This window comes from Indicator indicator, chromosome 4, assembly GCF_027791375.1.
Source record: "Indicator indicator isolate 239-I01 chromosome 4, UM_Iind_1.1, whole genome shotgun sequence".
NCBI classification, from domain to species: Eukaryota; Metazoa; Chordata; class Aves; order Piciformes; family Indicatoridae; genus Indicator; species Indicator indicator.
Window position 1 is genome coordinate 43,156,139 of NC_072013.1, and position 26,881 is coordinate 43,183,019.

General features: G+C 38.2%; 1 protein-coding gene across 1 annotated transcript in view; it reads left to right on the forward strand.

Moving 5' to 3' along the window:
- AKAP6 (A-kinase anchoring protein 6) overlaps window positions 1-26,881 on the forward strand; it is a 218,574-nt gene that overhangs the window by 13,874 nt on the left and 177,819 nt on the right. Inside the window, exon 2 of the mRNA XM_054400703.1 lies at window positions 21,151-21,402. Within this exon, the coding sequence (XP_054256678.1) occupies window positions 21,151-21,402 (252 nt within the window). The remainder of the gene's footprint in view (window positions 1-21,150; window positions 21,403-26,881) is intronic.

Consider the following 26,881-nt stretch of genomic DNA (forward strand, 5'->3'; position numbering starts at 1 on the left):
AGATCAGGATTCCCAGAGCCCTGCCGAGCCTCACCTTGAATATCTCCGGAAATGGGGATACTTGATATGATGTGAGCCAGACAGGCACAATGTGACTGGTACTGAAGTCCAAAAGAAGCTTGGCAGCAAAATCAGGAGTAAGCACAAGTTGTTTCAGTTCCACCAGCTCACAAGACCACTGCTGCTATCACCCCTTCAACCCTCTTGGGTAGGCCCTAAGGCAAGCTTTCACTTCACAATTTATTTTAATCAAAATGAGCTTTTATATATTGCAGTAAGCATTACCGCAGAACAAGTTTCCTGGAGGAGGTGCAGACATCGATGTAACAACATCCTGGAAATATAATGAATCCAGCATGATAAAATTTCAGCATGAGAAATGCCCTTATACATTGAATAGATGAATGGATTGTGTTCAACTCCTTTAATAAGTTAGTGGCTATCTAAAAATCTAGTGTCTAAGTATGTTTCTGAATAGAAACATAACAGACTCCTTTTATGCAAATGTACTCATGTTTTCCTTCACTGAACCCCTTCCCCACCAAAACACCGAAACCAAGACGAGGCTGATTCTATGAGCTAGCATGTATCCTCGAAAGCATCTGTGCTCTGTCTTAAAAATCTCTGCGTGCTTTCCATTTTCATTTTGGTTTTCCTCCTTCTATGAAGAAGTCCTGTGAGAATTATTCACACAACACAGAGCTGTCCACATCAAACCCTAGTCAGAAGCAATATGAAATGCACAACAAAACCCTGTACTGATTTTGTGTGTGGGATGAGGGGTTGACAGTCCGTTGAAGCAGTGATAAGATCAAGATTTTTTGTATGCTGTGTTTCCCCTAAGCTCTGTCCTCTTTCTGTTGCCTTGGAACAATACATGCATTCATTTAACTGTGGGATAAAACAGTTTGGTCTTTTCCAGAGTTTCATTTCTCTGCAACCCAGATGAACTGAAAGAACAGCTGAATAACTTGATATTGAAAACTTAAAGGTCATAAATATTGGATGTAACAGCTGTTTCCATTTTAAAAAATTGAATGATGTAATCCCATTGCCTAGAAATGTCTGGAATGTGACAATCACACTTGGAACAGGAGAAGGAAAACCAGTTTTAACCAGCCTTTCATTTCCCAGGAAAGACCATGTTTAGAGCTTTGCATGATTAAATCCTTCAGGGCAAAAGCTAAAACTGTCATTTGTCTTGCTATTTATTCTTTATGAAAGACTAGAAATGCAATTTAGAAAAAGAATTCTTCTGCAGCAGCCTTCCTCAGCCTCTTGGTTTTTCAGGATGATGAACTGTTTTAACAGAGAAATCTGGCTTCAGTTAGAGTCTTTCAATTACAGTACATATCTCTGACTATGTCAACTCATACTTTGCAATAACAACACATTGAGGAATTTTTTTAATAGGAGACTAAGCTTGAACAGTGTGAGTGAAATCTGCACCTTCATCTCTTTTCAGTGAGGTTTTTTTTCTGTAATAAAGAGGAAGCCAACATGTGTGCACTCCAAGCAGCCCTGTTTAATTCCTTATTTTCTGAAATAAAGAATTTGAAAATGTAGGGAGGGACAGATTAAACCTTCAGTCTCTGCTGTGTGCAAATGGAAGATATGCAGCAACAAAGGGATATGTAATAGGTATGCTGTGAAAAAAATTATTCTGACTGATTCTCAGTTCAAATGCCAGTAATGAAAATGCCAAAGGCAGTCCTCACTGATGTTTTCTTTATCAAAAGGAGAGTTTAATGTCTATGCTACTTCTCTGTGCCACACATAGGTGCATTTCTTTACATAGCTTTTCTGAAGACATCAAAATAAATGCAAATATGTGCAGTGGGACCAGCACTTGGGACAGATTTGTTGTTAAACTTAATTTTTAAATTAAATTATGGTGATACACAGACTGCTAAAAACTGTCATTTTAGAATCATTTTGTTTTGCTTTCAATCTGTTTATCACTTTTGATTCATTTTGTCTTTTTATTTAGAAAGATTTAGGAGGGTACTTGGAGAAAATTTTACAGAAAAATATGAAAATATCAGATATCTTAAACTTCATCAAATTTTGAACATTCCCACTTGTGTATTTAGGTTTGGTTACATTGCCTGTAAGAGAATTAAAACATCCTATTCTGTTATTTTTAACCATCCCAAATGGAATTTTACTTAAAAGGCTGCAGAACAACATAACCTGTCACCTTGATACCTTTCTTGAATTATCATATGTAAGTATTTGATGTACTCAGCGCTTGTGTGAATTTGTAAATACCAAGTAGAAATGATAACAGAATTTTGGTCTCTTGCATCCTGCTTGAGAACCACAGAAACATAACAGGTTATAAAACAATTTTTAAAAATCATGCACATTCAGTCATTTACGCAAACTAGATATCACGGGAAGAAAGACAGTTCTGCTTTTGAGAAACTTTTCCACTCCAATTGTATGCACATTTCTTTGCAAATTTTTTATTTAAATGAATAGATGTTTTGTTTTGTGTTGTGTTGTTTTGTTTTTTTTTTCCACTGAAGGCTTATTTAACTGGAAAACTAGCTAGTTTAACTGATGTTATTCAATTCTGTTTGCCAAACTCATAAAAGATCAGGTTGGTTGCAGATGAGGGCTGCATTCTTAGCCTATTATATAAACAATGTGAGTTTGTAACATAAACCACGTAGGCCATCTGGTTCATAAAAGTAGCACAAGGGAAAAAACAGGAATTACATCTCAAACACAAGTATATAGCATTGAAAACTGTTACAGTGATGTTTCAAGTTTGAAATTAGAAGCCCCCCCCAAACCTCATTATTAACAAATCAAAATAACTCCCACCCAATAACTCTATTTCGAGTGTGTAAGGCAACTCACAAGTGATGAAGTGGATCATGAGTGTAACTTCAGGGATATTACCCAAGTTCTCTATCACTAGTAATTCAAAACCCAGCTGATACAGATGAGTATCTGAAGGAAGTGAGGTTGTTTAGTCTGGAGAAGGGAAGGCTGAGGGGAGACCTCACTGCTCTCTACAACTCCCTGAAAGGAACTTGGAGTGAGTTTGGGGCTGGCCTCTTCTTCCTACTATCAGGTGACAGGACAAGAGGAAATGGCCTGAAATTGTGCCAGGGGAGGTTTAGGCTGGAGATTAGGAAAAATTTATTTGCTGCATTGGAACAGGCTGCCCAGGGAGGTGGTGGAGTCACCATCTGTGGAGGTGTTCAAGAAAAATGTGGACATGGCACTTTGGGACATGACTTAATGATCATGGTAGTGTTGGGTCAATGGTTGGACTCGATGATCTTACAGAGGTCTTTTCTAACCAAAAGAAATCCATGATTCATTGAATGTTTGTGTTCTAAGGTATTTGTATTTGGGGGAAAACACAGGAGTCACTCATTAATTCTACCCCCAAGTTGTTTTCATTACTGCTTTCTCTCTTTCACATCTCTAGAGCAGTCTGCCAAAAATGTGTGCAGAGCTGCTAGCAATAAAGATCTTTCCAAAAGTTTCTGATGAAACCACCTGCCTCTGCTGAATTTCCTTCCTCCTATGTACTGGTCATTTATTAAAAAACCATCCAATGTATATTATTTTGCTTATATTTCTTTCACCATGGATTTATTAAAAAATGATCTTTATAGTTTGTTTTGACTAAAATGGTAGCCCATTTCCAACTCATCAGTAGACTACATCTTTCTCTCCTAGACTGACTCATCCATAGCTCCTTCCTGGAACAGGGAATGCAGTCAGAAAGCAAAATAATACCTCGCAATGCAAATGAGATGCTGAGATGTTTTTTTTGGAGTTACCTGGCATTGAGCAGGAAATGGATTTCTGATTATTTGCCAGGTATGAATCAAGTTGCAAAGAGAGAACTGAGCCACTGGTCCTCGGCCATACTTTCTCAACATTTTACAAGTTAAGCCCCAAAGCATAGGAAGCCCTTGCAGATTCGTAGCATCTCAAGCATATATATAAAGGTTTTACTTTACCTTAGAAAATCTATCTAATATTGTAAAAAGGATATAAACCTACTGTAGCCTTCTGTATCTGCCTAGGGAGGTGGTGGAAGCCCCATCCATGGAAATTTTTAAAGCCAGGCTGGATGGGGCTCTGAGCAACCTGATCTAGTGTGAGGTGTCTCTGCCCATGGCAGGGGGGTTGGAGCTGGATGATCCTTGAGGTCCCTTCCAACCCTGACAATTCTGTGATTTTTTTCCCTATGAAAGATACAATATTTCTGAACCAGAATTATTTGAAACTGAAATAATTTTCAACCGCAATTAATTGAAATAATTTTGAGCCATGATTTTTAAAAACTTGGCCAGAGAGCTTAATCTAACATTGTTCTAAATTACTTGAGTAAAACCAGGTCGTGCAGTGTAGGATATAATCTTTAAGCTCACCACAAGCAGCTGTGGCCAAACCTGAAAATGCTGCTTCAGTCAAGATTTTCTCTTCTCTACTCTGAAGTCAGTAGTTCTGATCTACTTTTTTACTAAGCACTGAAACAAGACATTTGCCTTACTGGTAGTTTTTTCCCACCATTTTGGAATCAAATACTATTGCTTTCTTTTTAATATTGCAGCTTATTTCTACAGAACTCAATTTATTTATACGTTCAATAATTCATCTAAAATAGAAACACATCCATTTAAAAGAAAATTTTGTGATTTCATGGTTTTAAAAGAGAGGATGTCCGAGAGAGGAAAAATATTTTTTATTACCTTTAGAGTTTTTTGATGTCGGAGGATATCCTGCACTAGCAAGCCAATGTGTTTGTGATGTCTTCAAATAGCTTAGTTATGATATTTCATTAAAAAACTTTTCTTATAAAGGCATTCTTCTGGAAAAAAGGTAACTGTGTATCCATTACAGTAGCATTTCTGTCCTTACCCTCAAGAGTTCAGAAGTGTGTTTGCATTCAGGTACTGCACTAATTGTGGCGAGTAGAGTATCCTTCAAGGGTATGTGAATGGTCAGTTCACTCAAAATCTCTAGCTCTTGATTTTGTGATCTATTTGAAAGTTCTGCCTGGTGCCTCTACTGTACTTTAAGTTTTGCTATTTGGGATACCTGTAACAAACACCTTGTTGCTAATTATTTTGAATGCCGTCTTGAGTTTGTATGCAACTCAGGATGCAAACAAGAATATTGATTTCTCAATATCCTTAATTCTCAAAAATACATTTTGCCTCAGGTAGATTTTGCTACAAGATCAAGGGACTGGTTTCATTGTGGTTTTGCAAGGTGTAGGAGTTATTAAATAATTTGCAAAAGCAATGACTTTTCTTGGTGGGGATTTTTGTTTGGGTTTTGTTCTCTTTTTGTTCATTACTCTCTCCTTTAAAAAAAAAAAATCTCTTTTAATAGTGTTTGTGATGGTAGTTCTTTTAGAAAAGCTTGTCTTATATGTGTGCACACACATGAGCTGGCTGACCATTACAGCTCTAATTTAGGTCAGAGGAGCGGTTTGTCACTGTTCCATCTGTGAGGTTAGATCTGCCACTATTGGAAGTATGAGGGAGGGTGGGGATAAGAAAGCTGATCCATGGACAAAAAAAAAAAAAAAAGGAGGGGGAAGGAGGGGAAGGAATGAGAATGAGCAACGAATGAGGGTGTGGATGTATGACTGAGTCTTTCAACATGACTTTGAAACAGACAGCTAAAGAATTCAGAAAGCATCCAGGCCAAACAGAGCTACCAAAGGCTTGTACAGAAGAGGGAGTCCCTTTCAAGATAACCAAGCAGAAACTAAAAGGTGTTAGAGAGTGCAGCTGTTGTAAGTTCAGCTCCGTGAGTGATTTTCTCCTGCCCATTCAGAATGTTGTAATTATTACAAATGTGAGCATTGCAAAAGTAACAATCTCTGTTTTGTAAGTGATGAATCACTCCACCAGGAAGCAATAACTTCCTATTAATATATTTGTTCCAAGCATATGATCTACCAGGTCCTAAAATTAATTCTAAGCTTCCTAACATTAACACAGTAAATATTTCCATCTGCATGAAACCTAAAAATGAAAAGCAAAGTAAATTTGGGGTCAGATATTTACTGGTTTGCTGTGAATTAGAGGGTCTCTCCTCTCCAAGATCAGCTTTACAGGGTTACCAAGTGACCAATATGACACTAGATTCCTTCCTGTCATAATGCCATAAACATTCTACTGGAACTTAGGTCAGCGCTGAAAATAACCTTGCTAATTGCAAGTCTACAAGTGTCGGCTGAAATTTCAGTTAGCTGCCACACAGCAGCTCTGAATGCTGAGAAATCTCTACTGTAGGTCAGAACGTGCAAGGGACGAGCAGGCAGGCCTAAACTTGATCTGCACAATAGCACAGGTAGAGGTTGCAGACTATTTGCTGTATTTCGTGTAAAATAAAAGCTGTTGACTCTGCACTGAAGATGGATTGGCTTACAGATCATCTATGGCTTACTTCTCTGCCTTTTAAACAGACACTTATTTTCTGAACTTCTGGTTGCATGTAGCTCCTTTAACTGAGGAAAAGAAATGGGACAGTCTTTTTTTTGGGAAAGCTGATACTTGAAAACTCTCCTTCCAGTATAAGTGAGGTAAGACACCATTAAACTGAAATATTTTTAAAGTTGCTAGAAATGTCTAAAGCAATAAATTACCAAATTGCTTATTTTTTTTTTAATAATAAAAGGATTTTAAAAAAATAAGCTGGTTTTCAACTTCTTTAGGAGCCCTGAAGGAACTAAATGTGTTTTGTTTGAAATAATGCATTGCATTTCCTGTGCACTGTAAATCTGACTTGCAAAACTGACTTACCTTTCCTCCTGTGGATGTAGATTTCTGAAAATTGTGAAAGGCTTGTTCAGTCTCCCTGTTCTCCATAGTGTAAAGGTTCTGCAGCCACAATCTTAAGCTTTGGCAATTTACCTTCAGAAGAGAAAGATTAAAAAAAAAATGTTTGTCATATGTAAAGTTCTTAGTCCCAAGTTTTGATGGGGAGATTGTAGCTTTTTTTTTTTTTTTTTTTTTTTTGCTGTGTGTCGACATGAAACTTAATGCTCTGTCTTCTCTATTCCCTGAGACATTACTCAGCTAACTTTTTATAGGTCACAGTATAATTAGAAATAGTCACTGTAAGATTAGAATTACATTACTTTGGCTAAAGCATTGACCTATATCGTGAAGGGATGTGTTTAGTAATGGCTCAGGAAACCAACAGACTGAAAATAATGTAAGTAATAGAAAGCATGGAACTGCATCATTATATCTAGATTGTACTTATCTTCATTAGAAACTTAATAAATGCTGCAGCTCTTCATAGGGAGAATGAATGTGACATGAATACTCTGATGCTTATAAAAGTTAAATTAGTTTAGGATACCACTTGAAAATTATTCTGGGAGCTGTAGCCTTTCCAAAGGCCCTTTTTTTTTTTTGTTCTCAGTGCACAAAGTTGTGCATGTGCTATGTCCTGAGGAATATGCTCAGAATGCTTAAAAGGATCTGTTCTTTCTGCAAAATTATTCACTCTTTTGAAATTGTATCTGCAGAAGTTCAGGAATTTTTGGTTAGCCAAGGCTGTTTTCTTCAAAGGTTTGCATTGGATTAAGACAAGAAAGCCTTTTGACTTACCTGAGGCAGAAACTGACACTGCATTGAAAATGGTTGACTGATGTTTAGTCTGCATAAAGAGCCAGAAGAGTGGGAAATCAGCCATAGATTATGAGATGAGTTATATCTGCTCTTTGGGTAGGAATTTCTCATTGACTTGTAAAAGGTTTTTACTTTTGCTCTTCAGATGCCTGCACATCAGTGGCCAACTGGTCTTGTTTAGACTGTGCTGGCTAAGCAAGTTAGGACCTTAATCTCTGTAATGGCAGCCATTGCCACAATCTTCTCCAAAGTTCTATTTGTGAAAGCTTCATTTCAAGCTCAGAAGCATCAAGGAGTGTTAAATTCTGCTACAGATATCTGTGCTTAGCACTAGACTAAGTGTAGTAGGTGCTTATTACATAAATTTTATTGCTTCATTTCTTTATCCTGTTTCAGATAAAGACATGTATCAGTAAAATAGGAGTCTGAATATTTTCTGCTCCTTTCTGCTCTTATATGGGTATGTCTCTTTATTTTAATTTGAATGGAGTGTGTGATTTTGTGGGGACTTTGCTGTTTATCCCCATTCAGCACTCTTGGGTTTATGCTGGGCAGTAGTCTCCCTGTGTGCAAGCTGCTTGCTATCACTCACAGTCTGCCAGCTAGGGTTTCTTTTTAAAATTTGTTTTCTCAATCTCTTTGTCTCTATGTACATTTAATTTGTTGTCACGTCTTTAGTGAACGTTTTCCTTTGCATTTAATTTGAGTGTATAGTTTCTTGTGCAAGTAGGTTTCGCATTTAACATTTTTGTGATTGCCTTGAGTGACTTAGAGACAACATTAGCTGGTGTAGTATTTGTTTTTCCCATATCTGTTGCCTCTATTGCTAAGTAGAGGAAAATTTCTCAGAAATTAATAGTTTTGCTGGTTTACTTTACTTTTGCAGTATATCCACCACAGGGACAAAATCAGAAATTGTAGAGTCAAGTTGTTCTGATTATTACCTTAATTTAAGTCTGCAATTCAGAATTTTCACACTGTATTTGCTACAAACTCAAGTGGAAAATACCTTCAGGAGCTATTTTTAAATTATTTTGATGCTCCTAATCCCATTTGAAACTGTAAAAGACATAATGAAATATAAATAGTAACAGGAGATTTTTGAAATGCATCACAGTGAGTTTCAAAAGAAGGTATGGCTAATGCTTTGGGCAAGGGTTATTATGAGAAGCAATATTGTCATCCTTTGTGCTCAGGCACAAAGGATGCACATCCGATTGCAAGACTGCTCTATTCATTGTGAACTATGGCCACCCCCAGTCCTCTATTAAGAGAGCTAAACAGTAGCTATGAGGTTTAGGATGTCTTCTTGCTGGAAGTTTATTTATAGTAATGGGTAAGAGGAGTCATAATGTTCTACTTACAGTATTAGTGTTTGGTTAACGTATTTTTGGAGAGCAGGATATTGAATTATAGGCAGTACTAGAATTTTAACAGAATGGATGTAGAGGGGATATATAAATCAGGTTTGACAGATTTGCTGTTATCAATGCTATTTCAGGAATTTCTCAGCTGACTACGTTTCCTATTGGCTCAGTGTGACTCAGTTGCTCACAAAACTCTTGATGAAGCACTGAAAAAGTCTCTGTGAAAAAACCTCAATATTTAAGAGTAAAATAATAAAAGATTATTTAGAAATACTAATACTGCTTCCACTTTACTCAGACTTGACACAGACCAGCTGCTTCTGCTAGGCAGTGTGAGTCAGGCTTTGGCAGCGATATTAGCACAAGTGTGACACCGTGAGAGTACAGCTACTGTACTTTCAGTGTCACGTCCAGCCCAGCAGCAGTAGAGCCACTTGTGAATTTTATTACCTGAGAAAGATGAAAGATTTGACTTTGTGTAAATTCAAGATTCATTTCAAGGCTAAAATGATGATGGCTATTTTTTTTCAGGAAATAAAAATATATACAAGCAAATAAAATACACAAATATGCATTTGAAGCTTAAAGCCATTTGAGTTCATGAACTTCCACAAGTTCAGCTATTGAATTTCAAAGGGTTACTCTTCAAGCTCAGGCATGGCAACAACCTTTCTTTTTTCTCCCTGTGCCTGTACAGTGTTCATAGACAAAACCATTTTTTTTTCCTGTCAGCATAGGACAAAAATTATCTCAACCAAAACCACAGGTCATGCTGCCTTGCCTTCTTAACGATGTGAATGCTGATGACTATGAAGTGCTTTATAAATCAAGCACCTTATTCCAGTTAGCAACATGTAATAAGTATATTTGCCCATATAGACATATGTGTATATATAAATGAATAAATATTTAAATAAGCACTCCTCATTTCCTGCTTCTTTCAAGGCACTTCAGTCCCACTGTGTAGTGCATGAGTACTTTCTCAAGCAGTGTCAACATCTTAACAGCCATTAAGTCTGTCAGTGCTTTACACTAGAAAGTTCTCTTGTAAAGCTAAAACTGGCACTATTAGAAGAATCATGTAGGAGAATTAATTTGCCAGAGCACAAGCTGACTTCTCAGAACTCTTGCACTGGAGTATGCTATATATTAATAAACTGTTGAAATACGCTCTACAGTCTTGTAACATGTCTCTAAATCAGAATTACCATGTATTTGGGTAGTTCAATAATATTATGTCTCATTTTGAAATTAAATATTTAGTTCTCAATACAGCATTAAAATGCTAACTTCTGCATTCTGAGTCTTGAAAGCAGCCAGAACAAGCATCTATTATTAATGACACTGAATTTTAGGTTCCTTAGAGCCAATTTAATTGAAAAAACAAAAGTGCTTCATTGTGTTTATTTGATGTGGCAATTTTTACTAGTTTATGTTAGAAGTATTTCTGATTAAAGTACTGCAGACATGGTATAAAATCTGGGGTTTGATCATTTGCTCTCTATACAGTATCCTTTTTACATCTAAATGAAAAAATCAAGGATATTGTGGCCATGATTTTGTTTGAAAAGAAGATACTTTAAGTAAACCATTAAATGTGCATCAGTCTTAAGCAAGAGCCAGCTGTGGGATGACAATGAGATTTGGAAATAATCAGGTAGTACAAAATATTAGATAATATTTTTAATTGCTTTTTTATGCAAAGTCTCATGTAAGCATTTTGATGCTTGCCAAAAGCCAATTAAAAATATCTTGAATTGATCAGTTAGATTTGGGTATCATGCCAGCTCTACAATTCCAGGTTTCCAGTTTAGTCTACGTCATATTCCTTCTCAGAAAAGCCTGCAAAAGTTGTACCACATTCTTATTTTAGTGAATGTAAACTAGGGGCTTTGTTTGGTTTTGTCTTTATTACATCTGAGGCCCAAAAAAACCAAAAAAATCCCAGCAAAATTAACTACAGAAACCTACATTGCACCTATCACAAATTAATTAGAAATTATTTCTAACATTATGATACCTAAATAGGCAATATAATGGGTTTGGTTTGACTGATGAAAGAGCTCTTTCCATCAGTAAATCCAGTACAACTTCAGAAGTGAAATTAGAATTGTTTTTTTTTTTTACATTTTAAATATCTTTAACATTTTTTCTAAAATTTGCTCTTCATTCACTTCAGACTAAGTTTGTAAAATAGTAATTTAAGCTTTTTACCAGTATTTTAAATTGTTCTTCCTGGCTAAAGCAGGAAGCAGGTGTGGGGTTTGTTTGTTTTTTTTTTTTTTGGTTGGTTTGGGTTTTTTAACTGGCACTGACACCATATTCTGACCCTAACTCATAAGAGTGACAATCAAGTGTGGGACAGGCTTTCTGGTATGCAGGGTAGGTGGTAGCTGTTTCAGACTACTGGAAGTGCCTCTACATACTTGGAGTGCTTTGTTAATTGTTACTAACTTATTGTAGGATCTACAAAAGCTTTTTTAGCTGTCTTTTGAACACTTGTTTTGGAGAGAGAGCAGGAAGGTTATGAACCCAGCAAGCAGAATGCAAGGTAGACTATAAGGCTTCTTGTCTATGTTTCACAACCAAGTTAAAAAAATCTCAGTGAACCCCATAAGGGTGCATTGATTAAATGCTACATTGTACAACACAAAATGGAATGATGCTAAAAAGCAAAGTATGCTAATAAAGAACAAGAGAGTTTATATCCTCTTTGCTCTCTTCAGTAATGACTGATGGAAAGTAACTTCAAAAACATGTCACAGGAGCTCTTGGAGGCTTAGCTGCACCAATATAAACCAGCCACTTAACTGAAGAGCTTCCTATCATGCTATCAATTGTCATTCTAGAAAACTTGGTGCAGATAGTAGGTCTTCACTTCCAACCTGTTCCAGAAAAGGAAGGAGAGCACAGTCATTGTATGAAGTATTTGACATGGGAGTAAAGACTCTCACCATCCTTCACCATATTCTGTTATAACCAAGAAGCCTTAGTCAGAGTGAAGGAAGTTAGCATTTTTTGGCTTGAGCAAGTCAAAACATTGTGATTAAAGTTCCTCTGTTCTGCGTGTCTATGCCAAAGGACTGTATTTTGTTCCTGCGTGAACTTGCAGTTCCTTTTATTTCTTTAGCATCTTACATTTTCAGTAGTTTGTGGCTGCCTAAAATACTTTGTGCTATTTATGTAGGGTTTGTTATTTGAAACTTCATTATTTCAAGCATGAAACTCCTTTTTCTCCATAAAATTTTTCTCTTTCATCTAAACTCATCTCTTCAGGAGCAGCAGATCTTCACTGAAGAACCTAATGAAGTCTCTTGAGTTTAATAAGTCTGTCTAAAATCTTTTAAGACAAATGCACCTACTTTCTTGTATAAATAAGAGATTAGTTCACCAGAAAGCAGAGCTCAGATGACGAAGATCTTACAGCCTTGTAGAATGCTTACAGAATTCATGAAATGTTCTTGGCTTGTGTCAAAAGTATTTCTAAATCCTCAAAGTAAAAATGAGGAGAGAACAAGAGTGAGACTCATTCGAAGCTAATCTGTCAAAGTTTGTTTGCATAAAGCTTTGAAAACCTGTGGTGGTTTGCAAAAGGATGAACAAAATTTTGCTGGAACATTACTAACCTATTGCTGCACTAGCGTTGAATTGTGCTGGTTATTTTCTATTGCAGATCAAATTAGGAAAGTTTTGAGTGGTCTTCTTTCTGCTCCTTCATGTAGCTGACTTGATTGTTTATCACATTCATTTTTTGTATGTCTTGCATGAAATGAAAGTTGGGTTTCCTCACAGCCAATTAACTATGCCGAGGTAAAAAAAAACTGGTTCTGGCCAGGCTACCAAGAACTGGTTATATTAGCTACAGCACAGTGTAATAAAGTGAGTAAAACATCCTTGCATTTGCATCCTCAGTTTTGATTTGCATATGGTAACTTGAACTTGTTGAAATGCCTTTAGCTTCAGTTTAGTGTATACAGCTTGCAGAATGCAAGAAAGTGTTGAGTGGAAAAAAAAAAAGAGAGTAAAAAACTAAGAAGCAAGGGTTGTATCTAGACAGTTGCAAAACATATTCTACATAGTTCCATTATTGCAGCAAAAGTGTAGAATTGTGCAGAGAGATCTCTGAAGGACTTGAAGAATGTTTTAATAAGTATTCACTGTTGCTTTTCAGTAGATATGAATATATAATACATAATGAGTATGCGTAGTATAAGGCTACCTCTTCATTTTTCCTCATTTCTTTATGACCTTACATGAGCAGTGCAAGGTGTGTATATATATATGTGTGTATATATATATATACACACATGTACTTATATATATATATAATTTTTTATTTCTTATGATTTTAAATGATCAGTGCAAGGTAAATATATATATATATATATATATATATATGTATTAAAATATTTGCTTCTACTACCAGTTGCCTGCCTAGGCTTTTGTATGAATTCAAGTTTTGGTACCTTTCCTTTTTTTTTGTCAGCAGTAGCTAACAAATTAAAAAAGTAGCTAACATCCATTCAACCCAGAGCAGGCCCAAACACCTTCTCTACCAATGATTTTTTTTTAGCACATACCCAGACATTTCCTTCTAAATACAAGTACATCTGTCATTTTAGCAGCTGCAGATTTTCTCCTGCCAACCACAAGAGTTCCAGAGGTGTTTTACCTTAGAACCTCTCTCTGATAGGGAAGCTGGCCAGGGTAGTTTGGGGAGTGATGGAAAGTGAGAGGAAGAGACAGAGGTTGTATCTCATGGTATAAACATGGTATGAATAACAGAAATTTTGGGTCCGGGATGAAGACCCCAGGTGTCTTAGCCCAGATCAGCACCACCCAGAGGTCCCTGAGTCCTTACCTCAGAAATGCAGGGAATGGTATTCAAGGAAAACAGCTCAGTGGTGATATTGTCCTTTAGATAGGCGATGCTTTCCATGCAGAACCTGAAAGAGAAAGGAAGAGAGGTGAGACACAAGGGGAAGCTAGGGCAGAACATGAAAATGCACTCAAATGTGGTCAAAGGGCTTATGATGAGTGCACTAAAAATGAAGTTTCTTTGCTTACATCAGACCAGGGTGGTGAAAGAGGCTTTGTGTGCACTCCACAACTCCACAATCCCAGCCATACCAAAGGCAATAGATCAAGTGGATGATTTCATGTCTAAATCATCTAAATCACATTTGTTTTGTTTTGAAACTTCAAATTGGCTTCATTCTTCATCACATTTTGGCATTTCTTCTTCACTACTATACTTAGCCTGCCCATTTCTGTACTGTTGACCTGTGTCTTGTAAAATGTTCGCTGAGAGAAATCCCCCCTCTGAGTTCCTTCGCTGTCCACTTCAGCTCTGTGCAAGGCAAGCTTTATAAAGGCAGTTGCTTACATATTTTAGCAGGTAACACATAGCAATTATGATAGGCAGAGTAAGCAACCAGCTGTAGTTAAGTACCTTGCACAATTCACCAGTACTGTGAACAGTGATGCTGGGAATGCCAATAATCTACTTTTTTTTTTTTTTTTTCCCCCTGAGCTGAGATGACTTCTCAGAACTCAGTGGAAAGCTGACTAACCCAAACCTCAGTGTCAGAAACACCCACTCAATTGCATTGGCTGATTATCCCAAATATTTACAATCATGTTGAAAGTCTATGATGTGTATTACTTCATTTGCTACTCCATGTTCTACCTGCTTTGAAGGTTTGATCCTTTGGCAGTGAACTCGATGGGAGTTTTGCCACTGACTTGAATGGACTCTGTGGTGATGAGGGACATGATTTAGCACCAGACTTAGTAGAGTTAGATAATGATTGGACTTGATGACCTTAAAAGGTCTTTTCCAACCAAAATGATGCTATGATAAATTACTCACTGAAGAGTGCAGTGGTAACCTTAAAGGGCAGCATCTCTGAATACTGTAGGCTTGGCTGATTACATAGCGTACAAGAATGTATTTCTTATTCTGAAGGTTTGAAAGGATTTTCAGGTTGTAACTTTAGACATAGTAGAATCAGTGGGGGTTCAGCAATATGAAAGCAATGCTGAACTGCAGATGTCACATCTCTTTCCATACTAAATTAGTTGCCATATTCAATTTGTGTGTGTGGTTTCTTACACAAAAGAAATTCATGCATTGATTTTACTGATGCCAGGAATATCCCAGAAACAGCTAGCCCAGGTTGTTTATACAATACTCTTTCAGTACAGTTCTGAGGTGCCTCAGTTTACTGCCATAACTTCTGTGGTTCTCCAGTTCCATTCTATCCCAGGCCTTGTGGTAAGAGGCCCTGTGGTAGAGGCTTTTTGTGCATCAGCTGTCTGAAGCTTCCTGGGTGGACTAAATACTTCCTTGCCTTTAAGGATCTGTCCTGTGCTGAATGCTGTGACCAGAAAGCCTTTTTTACATGGAGGTACTGATTAAACTTAATAGGGAAAATAAATATGTGAAAGCAATCTGTCTTCTCTGCAGCCATCCCCTCCTACAGAAAAGGTACAGGCTGGCTTGTGTTTGTAAGGCACTGCAGCTGGTCCTGGAAGTGAGCTGGAATAGCTTGCAGCAGCAACTGTCCTGCTTCTGAACAAAAGGATCCTTTTTGCTTCTATCCATTATGGGCCCAGCAATGGCCCATATGTCAAAACAAATGCAAGTAGCTGGAATCCGAGATGGGAGCTTCACAATTAATATTTCAGGCATTGTTACTTAGCCCAAAGTGTTTCACAAGTGGTATCATATCTTACTCTGGTCTTCCTTTCTTCTTTCTCATTTTCCTTGCATATTGATAATCAATCACTATTCTTGCACTAGAAACATCCTGATAAAACATGTCACATAAACTACTAGCAAATCATTACAGAGCATCTCCATGTCTGTTGCAATCACAAACAAACCATTACTATTTTAGGAGCTCTGTCAAACAGCTGCTGATTTGACATCTATTTGACATTATTTTGAAATACAGTGATACAGAAATGTAACTTACTGATTCCTGAGGTAAGAGAATACAGCAGAAATATGTCTACTTAGAGTTCACCAGACTGATTATTTATTTACATAACTTCTTTGAGAATTTTGTAATAGCAATGTTTTCACAACAGAAAGTGGATTGTCTTCTCTTGCAAGTGTGTCAAGAATGGAAGGCTCCTATAACATCTACAAATTTCCATTGAAGTCTGTTTGAAAACAGGAATGTTTTAAAAATATGTATATATGAAAAAAATTCTTTGTGGAAAACATTTCTATCAAATGAACAACTTTCCCATATTCCAAAAAGCTTTAGAAAATTTTAGCAAAAGGTAAAATGAAGATTACTTAATGCAGTTCTGCAATGATGAAAATATTGCTCACTTATAAGAAGGTTTTAAAATGAGGAGGGTGAGGGGAGACCTCATTGCTGTCTACAACTACCTGAAAGGATGTTGTAGAGAGGCAGTGCTGGTCTCTTCTCACAAGTAGTTAGAGTTAGAACAAGAGGGAATGGCCTCGAGCTGCGACTGGGTAGGTTTAGACTGGACATTAGAAAAAATTTTTCACAGCAAGAATCATAGAATCAACCAGGTTGGAAGAGACCTCTAAAATCATCCAGTCCAACCTATCACCCACCCCTATCCAATCAACTAGACCATGGCACTAAGTTCCTCATCCAGTCTTCTCTTGAACATCTCCAAGGACAGCGACTCCACCACCTCCCTGGGCAGCCCATTCCAATGGGCAATCTCTCTCTCTCTGTGAAGAGCTTCCCCCTAACATCCAGCCTGTACCTCCCCTGGCACAACTTGAGACTGTGTCCTCTTGTTCTGGTGCTGGTTGTCTGGGAGAAGAGACCAACCCCTACCTGGCTACAACCTCCCTTCAGGTAGTTGTAGACGGCAATGAGGTCACCCCTGAGCCTCCTCTTCTCCAGGCTAAACACCCCCAGCTCCCTCAGCCTCTCCTCACAGGGCTGTGTTTCAGGCCCCTCCCCAGCTTTGTTGCCCTTCTCTGGACATATTCCAGTACCTCAATACCTTTCTTGAATTGAGGAGCCCAGAACTGGACACAGTACTCAAGGTGTGGCCTGACCAGTGCTGAGTACAGGAGAAGAATAACCTCCCTTGTCCTGCTGGCCACACTATTCCCGATGCAGGCCAGGATGCCATTGGCAATCCTGGCCACCTGGGCACACTGCTGGCTCATGTTCAGCCTACTGTCAACCAGCTTCCCCGGGTCCCTTTCTGTCTGGCTGCCCTCCAGCCACTCTGTCCCCAGCCTGTAGCACTGCTTGGGGTTGTTGTGGCCAAAGTGTAGAACCCTGCATTTAGCCTTGTTAAATTTCATCCCATTGGCCTCTGCCCACCCATCCAGCCTGTCAAGATACCTCTGCAGGGCCCTCCTACCCTCCAACAGATAACACCTGCTCCTAACTTGGTGTTATCTGCAAACTTACTGATGATAAAATCAATTCTCTCGTCCAGATCATCAATAAAGATATTGAATAGGATGGTCAGGCATTGGAATGGGCTGCCCAGGGAAGTGGTTGAGTCACCAACCCTGGATGTGTTTGGATGTGGTCATTTGGCAGTGTCATTTGGATGTGGTGCTTGAGGACATGGTTTAGGGGTGAACTCTGTAGAGTAGGGTTATTGATTGGACTTGGTGATCTTGAGGGTCTTTTCCAACCTGAATGTTTCTGTGATTCTGTAAATCAAAACAAAAACCAAGCTGGGAAAGAGAATAATAATAATAATAAAGTATGGAATAGCAGAAAAAGTTACTGTCAGTAGCATGTGTATTATCAGAAGGGAAGAGGAGAGAAGCTTACTTTGAGGACTAATGTGTGCTCCAAGCTGTGTCCGCAGAAGGCAGAGTCATTGATATTACAGACCTCCTGAAAACTCTTTTCCTGCTGCACTTCACATTCTTCACCGGATAAAATGTATTCATTTCCCCTAGCCATTGAATGACACAGCACTATTTAGCATTTCAACTCAGTGTCTAACAAATTTCTGACTGGCAGTGAATTTACAGCTTTCCATAGCTGTTGATTTTGCTTAGTCAAACTCTCAAACTGTGGCTTTTTAATGTATGGTTAATTTCCTTGAGTTAATTGTTGATTTATAAAACAGCTGGGGGGTGTGGGAGTGGGAGAAGATAGAAAAAGAAAGAAAAAAGAAAAGGAAACACAAAGTAGCATTTACTGTTAAGGTTTTCCCAATAAACAAAAACAGAGAACAATTTTGTCATCATTACAATGCTGTTTGGATGTACATGCAGGTAGAGAGGAAAAACTGTTTCTCTTTGAGAAGTCAGAATGCATTTTAAAGGAAAAATGCCCATCTGAAAGTTGCAAATCTTTACTGGTTTAGCATCTCTTTTGTGCTCTTTATATATAAGCATAGAAGGACACAGCAGAGAGTGTGTTTAATTCATAAATTTCAAGTACATTTAAAAAAATGAAGCTGAAAATTCTTTAGCAGAATTTTTTGTCTGAAATGAAGAATTTGTACATTCAGATTGGAATCTTTGTCTTTTGATGAAGTAAAATGAACTTAAAAGGAAAGACCAAATAGACATTTTCTTAAATAATGGGATTTGGTTTACATGTACAGTAGTCGTAAGGCTTGATGGCAGCCTGTTTTTCCTACCAAGGTTCTACTGCAAGATCAAAGAACAGAAGTCTGCAGAATCTCTGTTACTGATACTAACTCTAAAGCAACATTTTGCAACCTTTCATCTTTCAGTAGTTTTCTGTACATCTTAACAGAATTTCTTGAAGGGCAACGAAACAAAAATTAAGTCAACATCAAAGCTTAGTTTACATTGACTTTGAGAGTTTGTTTATGCACTTTGTCTACTGCAATGTTTGCTGTTCAGGCTATTTTAGTTGACATGAAAGGCTGTGAGCAGGCTGATGGATTCAGCAGCTGCAAATTACAGGATCAGCTGTCTGGAAGACTGAGTGAAGTGGGCAGTTGTCAGCCAAATGGGTGAAACCTCTGCAGCCTAAGAAATTCCACAGTCAGTGCTACAGTATAGGCCAGGAGAGAATGACAAAAGCTTTACTTAATGACACTATGAAACTGTGTAAAAATAGAAAGCCTAATGAAAGTGTGAGATAAATGATTACAAAGCAATTGGTTTGGAAATGGTGCTTTCTAAAAATCAGGCTATAACTTCTTGTGATATGGAACTATGTCCTGATAAAAGGGGAAAGGATTTCTGGTTTATATTTGTAGGCTGTATATTACTGCTGTTGACTTGTAACTGCACATTTAGGAATAGATGTCAATAGATAAGTGCTGTTTTCTTATAACTTGTGATACTGCTGTTCTTTATTTTTTTAAATACAAAGTGCAAAAAGGGCATGTGTCAGTTCTGCCTGCTTTTCTCTATCTGATGCTAAATCACTTGCAAGGACTTTGGAAAAAAAAAAAAAGACAATGAGGCCATGTTGTACCAGGTCCTGATATTGAGCCTTAATCAAATCAGGAACTTAACAGAACATGACATTTGACCCACATTAATTATTACAGGAAATTATTACATTCATAGCTGTGTTAGATACAGAATCATAGAACGGTCTGGGTCGGAAAGGACTTCCGGAAGTCATCTAGTCCAACCCCCTGCAATCAGCAGGGACATCCTCAACTAGACCAGGTTGCTCACAGCCTCATTGAACCTTGAATATCTCCAGGGAAGGGGCCTCAACCACTTCCCTGGGCAACCTGTTCCAGTGTTCCATTATAGTAAAGAACTTGTTCCTAACATCCAGTCTACATTCACTCTTCTCTAGTTTGAAGCCATTGCCCCTTTTCCTATCACTGCAGGCCTTTGTAAAGCTGCTGTACCTGTGTTAGATATAATTATTTAATTTAGCTGAATTAGCTGTAAACCTAGACACTGGGTACAGCAGTAAGAAAATGCTGCACTAGATGATGCCTACTGGATTTTACACATTTTATTGTTTCCTCTCAATATGTTGCGTTGTGCCAGACAAATAAAAGAAAAAAATGAAGTAATAGGCTGCAGCTTCACTAATGGTCTTCTGCTGAGGACTAATCATCATTAACTTATATGGCATAAGTGATTATTTCTTCATATGTTCTCTTGAAAAAGGGCTGGCATTATAGCCTTTGTGCAGCTATTCTGCCTTTTTGCATATCATTCATCTTGCCACCATCATATGACCACTTAAAGAAAAGAAAACAAAAAAGAAAAAAAAAAAACAAAAAAATGGGGTGTGTGTGGGGGATATCCTTAGAGGACTAGAGGCCTAAACTTTTTTCCCCAAACTTTATATACAATGAATTTTTTGCAAACCTAGGTCTAATCCATTTTATTGAGGAACCTGACCTATGGTGAAATGAAAATCCAGTTCTTTTGAAAATGGCTCCAGTCTCAGCTGAAATGAAAGTCGCCCACTGACACAATATTATGTGATGCAGGGATGTCAACTTACAGTTTCTAGTTTTGTTTTTTTTTTTTTTTTTCAAGAAATACCCCAAAAACTGTGCACTATGGACAGGCTGAGGGAGCTGGGGTTGTTCAGCCTGGAGAGGAGAAGACTCTGGGGAATTGAATAGAACAAGACTATGCAAGAGTTAATGCCCTCTCATTACAGCAGTCACAACACATCTCAAAAATAGTTTATCCACGTTGAGTCTATCCCAGACTTTTGTCATCCTTGGCTATAGAGGCTAGATTAAAATGTAAATTCTGTCCAAAAGAATTTTGTTGATGATGGCACAGATCAGATTCTTTGCATTTTAACTGGAGAGGAGTAGGGAGAGAAGCAGAGAGGGAAACTGCTTGTGGCAATCTTATCACATTCATTCCTATTGCTGTCTTCTAGGATGTCACTCTACAGTGTTAGCTTTCTGCTTCTGATTCATGTGATCTTGGTGTGCCATCCTCCTTTATGATATGCTGTCTCTGTACTTACTAGCAGTCCTGCCAAACAGGACAGCTGCTGGTTCAGTTGCTGTAGCATGGCCATAAATTTTAAAAAAATAATGAAAAACAAAAGGGAGAGAAAAAGAACCCTGGATGTATTAATTACAGTATCTTTCCTCTCTAAAACAATCTATTCTTCATTTAATAAAAACTAAATTAAAAGCAGAGCTGTCCCATGGAAGGACTGTTCCTGTAGCTAAATATCTATTTTATTTTTCCATTACAGGATATTTGTGAAGATATATCTGACCACGTTGAACAAATCCATGCTCTATTAGAGACTGAGTTTTCCCTGAAGCTTCTGTCTTACTCTGTCAATGTGATAGTGGATATCCACACTGTACAACTACTCTGGCACCAGCTCCGTGTTTCTGTTCTGGTTCTGAGGGAGCGCATTCTCCAGGGACTACAAGACGCCAATGGAAACTACACCAGGCAGACTGATATTCTGCAAGCATTTTCTGAAGAAACTAAGGAGGTACAGTCATTAAGTTTTGAGAGTTTAATCTGTATTTGAAGCATCTCATTCCTGTTACATATTTTATTGTTTCTAGAATGACAGTTTTCAGGACAGATTACTTGTCTTCTAGACAGCTGGCTAATTTTGTGGCTTAAGGGTCTACAGCTGATACTTGTTCTCATTGAACCAAATTAAACCCAGCACTTTAAGGTAAACTTTCAGAAGTGTCCTGGTAGTGCCTAGCATGTTTTCTCCTGATTGAAATATTTTTCATGAGGGATTGGAAATTACAGAGGTGCAGCTGGTCCAAAGTCCTTGGTCTGGTCACTCATAAATGTAAGGCTCACATCCAATTTAAAACTCATCACTTATACACAGTGAATTTTTTAATGAAAAGCTTAGACATTTTCCTTCTTGCATATACAAACCCAGAGCTAACACAGTGTTGCCAGGCTAAGCCAATATTTCTTTGTGGTAGAGGAATTGCTTGACTGGCAATTCTGCAATATGCCTCTTAACAGTCACCCACTTTGTTTAAGAAACCATGCATGAATCATACATTTTTTTTACTCTAAGAGGGTGTCAAATTCACACACATGTAAATGGTTTGTAAATCTGGATTCATTAAAATGCCTCTGCCTTTGAATTCTTCCTCACTAAATTAACTTACTTAGAAGGACACTACCAGCCTATTTTGTAAAACTGAGAGAAGGTGCACATTTTTAATAGCTAGTGTAATTAATGTTAATAAAGTTACATTCATGTGTAGAGGATTCTTTATTTGCTGTAAGTCTTACGATTAGGACAAAATGCTTTTGTTAGGGTTAGGTACGTTTATAGAAAGATATTTCTAGATCAGGAGAGCAAGATTCTGCAACCTGTGCTACAGGGGAGGTCAGAGGTCCCCATGTCCTGAAGTTTAGATCATTCACATTTAAAGAGAATGTACTTATTACTTTGCCCCCTGTTGGGTTTTATATTTGTCTTTGGCACAACAGAGTGGGCAGTCCTGAAATCAATGCTCAGGTATGTCCAGGCCCACCTTCCACACCCCCTCTTCCTGATGTATCCATACCTGGTGCTTCAGATTTAATTTCTGCTTTGCCACTGCTGCTAAACCTTCTCTGGCGAGTCTGAAGACACTTGTCTGAATACCCAGAGCAGTGAATTAGGGTTATGTCACTATTTTATGACATGAGTTGGTGATTTCAAGATATAAGGCAAGGGCAGATTCATTTACTAAGAAACAGGAAATGTCCCATCTGGATCCAATTACAACTGCTATAAAAACATCCCTCCAATACAAGGGAGGATTGGCTGGGGAAGGATAGATTATTTTCCAGTGAGGAAAAAACATGTTGCCAGATAGGCTTATATGGTAATAAAAACCAAACCAAACCAAAATATCCTGATGCAAATCTTTTTTTCCACTCCAATGAAAACATAAATAATATTTGATAAAATGAATTGCTAGCAACAGCAGGGATACAATAGTAATATGAAGTTTCTGCTCTGATGCTTGAATAAATTCCAGTGAATTATTTTGTAACCTTCAGGTATTTATTCAAGCTTTTCATGAGGCATAATGCCAGTGGCTTTATTTGATATATTTTCATAAGTAAAATGTAATGTAGAGACAATTGTATCTACTCTTATCTATCTTTATTGTGGGTGTTTCCTCAAGAGAGGAAACTTTCCCAGAGAGGACTACATTGTGGGACTAGCAAGTGCCTTAAGATGCCAGTAGTATCTATTAGGGATAGTGAGACTGTTTGAGCAAATCTAGAGATCTTTACCCATACAGATATGCTTTCTGCACACAGAATCACAGAGATACAGGGGTTGGAAGGGACCTCTGGAGATTGAGTCTGAATCCCCCTACCAAGGCAGGTTCACTTAGAGAAGGTCATGCAGGAACATGTCCAGGCATGGGCTGAATGTCTCCAGAGATGGAGACTTCATCTGCCCTGTTCTGGACAACCTGTTCTAGTGCTTTGTCACCCTTAAATTAAAGAAGTTCCACCTCATGGTTAGATGGAACTTCTTATCTTCAAGTCTGTGCCTGCTACCCCTAGTTCTGTCCCAGCCCCTAAAAAAACACTGGCCTCATCCTCCTGACACCCACCCTTTGGTATTTTTAAGTATTTATGAGATTCCTCCTCAGTCTTCTCTTTTCCTGATGAAAAGGACCCAATTCTCTCAGTCTTTCTTCCTAAGACATATGTTCTAGTCCCCTAATCATCTTTGTAGCCCTTTTCTGTATTCCCTCCAGCAAATCTGTCTTGAACTGGGCAGCCCAGGACTGGACACAGTATTCTAGATGTGGCCTCACCAGGGCAGAGTGGAGGAAGAGGAGATCTCTCGACCTGCTTGCCACACTCTTCTTGATGCACCCCAGGATGCTTATTGCCTTCTTGGCCACAAGAGCACACTGCTGGCTCATGGTCATTCTGTTGTCCACCAAGACGCCACTAGCCACAGGCCTCCAACCAGATTCTGCCCCACTGACCACAACCCTCTGAGCCCTGTCCTTCAACCAGTTTCCAATCCATCTCACCACCCAGTCCTCCAATCCACATTCTTAAGCTTGGCTGTGAGAATGCCATGGGAGACAGTGTCAAAAGCCTTGCTGAAGTTGAGGTAGATCACATCCACTGTCCTTCCCTTGTCTATCCATCAAGTTATGTCATCATAAAAAGCTACAGGATTGGTCAAGCATGACTCCCCCTTGGTGAATCCATCTGACTGCTTGTGCTAAGCCTCTTTTCCTCAACATGCTTTGAGCTGTTGCCAAGAACAAGCTGCTACATCACCTTTCCAGAGATGGAGGTGAAGCTAACCAGCCTATAGTTACCTGGGTCTTCCTTCTTGCCCTTTTTTTGAAGATTAGAGTGACATTGGCCATCCTCCAATCTTCAGGCACCTCTCCTATTTTCCAGGATTACTGAAGACTACAAGGAGTGGTCTAGCAATAACTTCTGCCAGTTCCCTCAGCACCCATGAGCACATCCCATCAGGGCCCATGGATGTGTGGATGTTCAGTTGCCTTAACTGATTTCTACCCCAATCCTCTGCAGCTGAGGAAAAGCTTCCTTTTCTCCTGACCTCATCTGTGGTCTTGAAGGCCTGGGACTCCTGAGGCCTGCCCTTAGCCCTAAGGACCAAGGCAAAGGTAGCATTCAGTAACTCCACCTTCTCTTATTTGTCAGTACTCCTTGGGAATTATGAACTGGAAACAACAGTTTAGCTTTTTCTCCTGAAATTGAAAAGCCATCTGATTTAAAATTAATAGATGGACAATTTCACACACAACAAAGACTTCTACTTTGGAAGGACACTTAGAATTGGTAAGAAATCTAAAAAATGAAGGTGAAAGCTAAGCAAACACTGGTAGAAGCTGGGAGTGGGGGTAGAAATGTTGTTTATAGAAGGGCTGTGTCTTTTAGGTCAGCTAGCAGAAAATATTTAGAACTGATGCAGAGACAGGATACTTGGCTAGACAGAAATTTGACCTGAACCGGGACAGCAAGTGTTATGCTTTTCTGTAGCCCATGAACCTATCATTTCACAAAGTGTTTGGCTTGCTCCTTAGGTCAGCTGTCTTCTGCATAATGGCAGAGAGTGGCTTTGACTGCCAGTGTTAACTGAGGAGCTCCACGGAAGAAGTGCCAAGGTTTCTGTCGTGTTCAGTGAGACAGTGTCCTCTTGTTACTATTGACTGCTCTCCCAGTTCATAGACTGCACAGTCAATCATAGTGCCACAGTCCTGCCTGGGCTATATTTACATGGTAGTGCACAGCAAGGGCTGTACTGCACTGTTTAGAAACCCAGCTCGTTAACTGGACAGGCTACTCTGCTTTTGGCTTTCTCAGCAGTGCCATACTGACTAAGCTGTCAACACAAAAGGCCACAAAGATTTTTACACAAGATCCAGTGAGGCAAACTGTCTGCCATGATAAAGATGCCAAATTAAGAAAATATTTGTAAATAAAAACTTTTGGAGAGTTAAAATTTTGAAAGACCATTTCTCCTTCAGGAATGACCCAGAGAGAGGAGAGAAGGAAAGAGAAAAAGAGTTTTGTGCAGTCCTGTTTCTGTCCAGCTGAACCTGAACTGAGTTGAATTTAACAACTGATAAAGCCAGGAAATAGGGAATAGATCAGAACCAGGCTACGTAAAAATACAGCAAATCCTGATGTTCTCAAACAGTTGGTAAAGTCACTAAAGAAATAATTTACAAATTAAATTAGCTCATTGGAAAGAGTTAAAAAAATGCAGAATTCTGCTGGCTTAAATGCAACTACAAGAAGATATTGGAAACAGCCTACAGAACTTTACAGGAAGAATTGTTATGTAAAAAGGGATGCAATTTTTAACTGAGTTATTCCTATTGGTAGCCATGCCAATAACTAAATGTTATATACTCCTGAAATAAAAGCAATAATAAAAGCGTGGTAGCACTGGCATTAAGAAATAAAAACAATAATAAAAAATTTGTAATGCTAGCATTAAATAAGGCTCTTCTTAAGCACACACATTTAGGAGGCTGCTTGGAAAATGACCAGGCAAGATGGTTTAATGCATATGATTCTAAATGTTATTAATGTTAATAAATACATTTTTAAGAGACAAAGGAATGGAGCTTATTACTCAGGAGAAATGAAGGCCCTTAAGGGCCTTGGAAAGAGTTTTGAGTTCCATATAGTTTTATAGTTTGTAATCTTTTTCTGAGATTACAGGGAAAATGCAGTTGCAATACTGATAACTGCTTAGTCATTATTTTCATTAATAAATACAATTCTAAAATATAAATTGGGCAGATTTATAGAAACTTCCCTTTTAAATTCTAGCCTATTAACAATGTACAATTACTGGCATAGTTTCTACATCTGAATAGAATGTGCTAAATAAAAGACATTTTCAACATCCAAGATTATGATTGAAGAAAAAAAAAACATTCGAATGAATCTTTCCTAGAAATAATATTTTTAGCCTGAGGAGTTTTTACAGAGTAATGCAAGTGAGGGGGACAGAGTAAAGCTCTCAAACATCTTACGTTTATAGAATATGGCCAAGAATAGCCTTCCTTATTGAGCCTATGCTTGCTCAGAACAAATCCCAGGTTGTTTATTGTGAGATGAAGAGATGGTAGGGTTATTGCACCTTCTTCAGGAATGATGTCTATGGTTCTTAAATGATGGATTTAGGCAGTGTAGTGAGACATGTTGTTTCAGAGAATAATTCAGGCAAAACCCTATTGTGGATACTCGAGAGTTTGATCTAAAAAACATTATTATGAAAACCAAACCTGGGAGAAAAGATCAGTATATTAACAACCCCAAAGCTAGACTCCTAAAACATGATTATTTTAAAAGGAGTTTCTTGGGCTGTTGTTGGCTTTTATATTTTAAATTCGGGGTTTTTTTGTCCAGTTGGCATGCTCTGAGAATTTCTTTTGTTCTAGATAGTTTCATGGTGCTACTTAAGATGTACATCA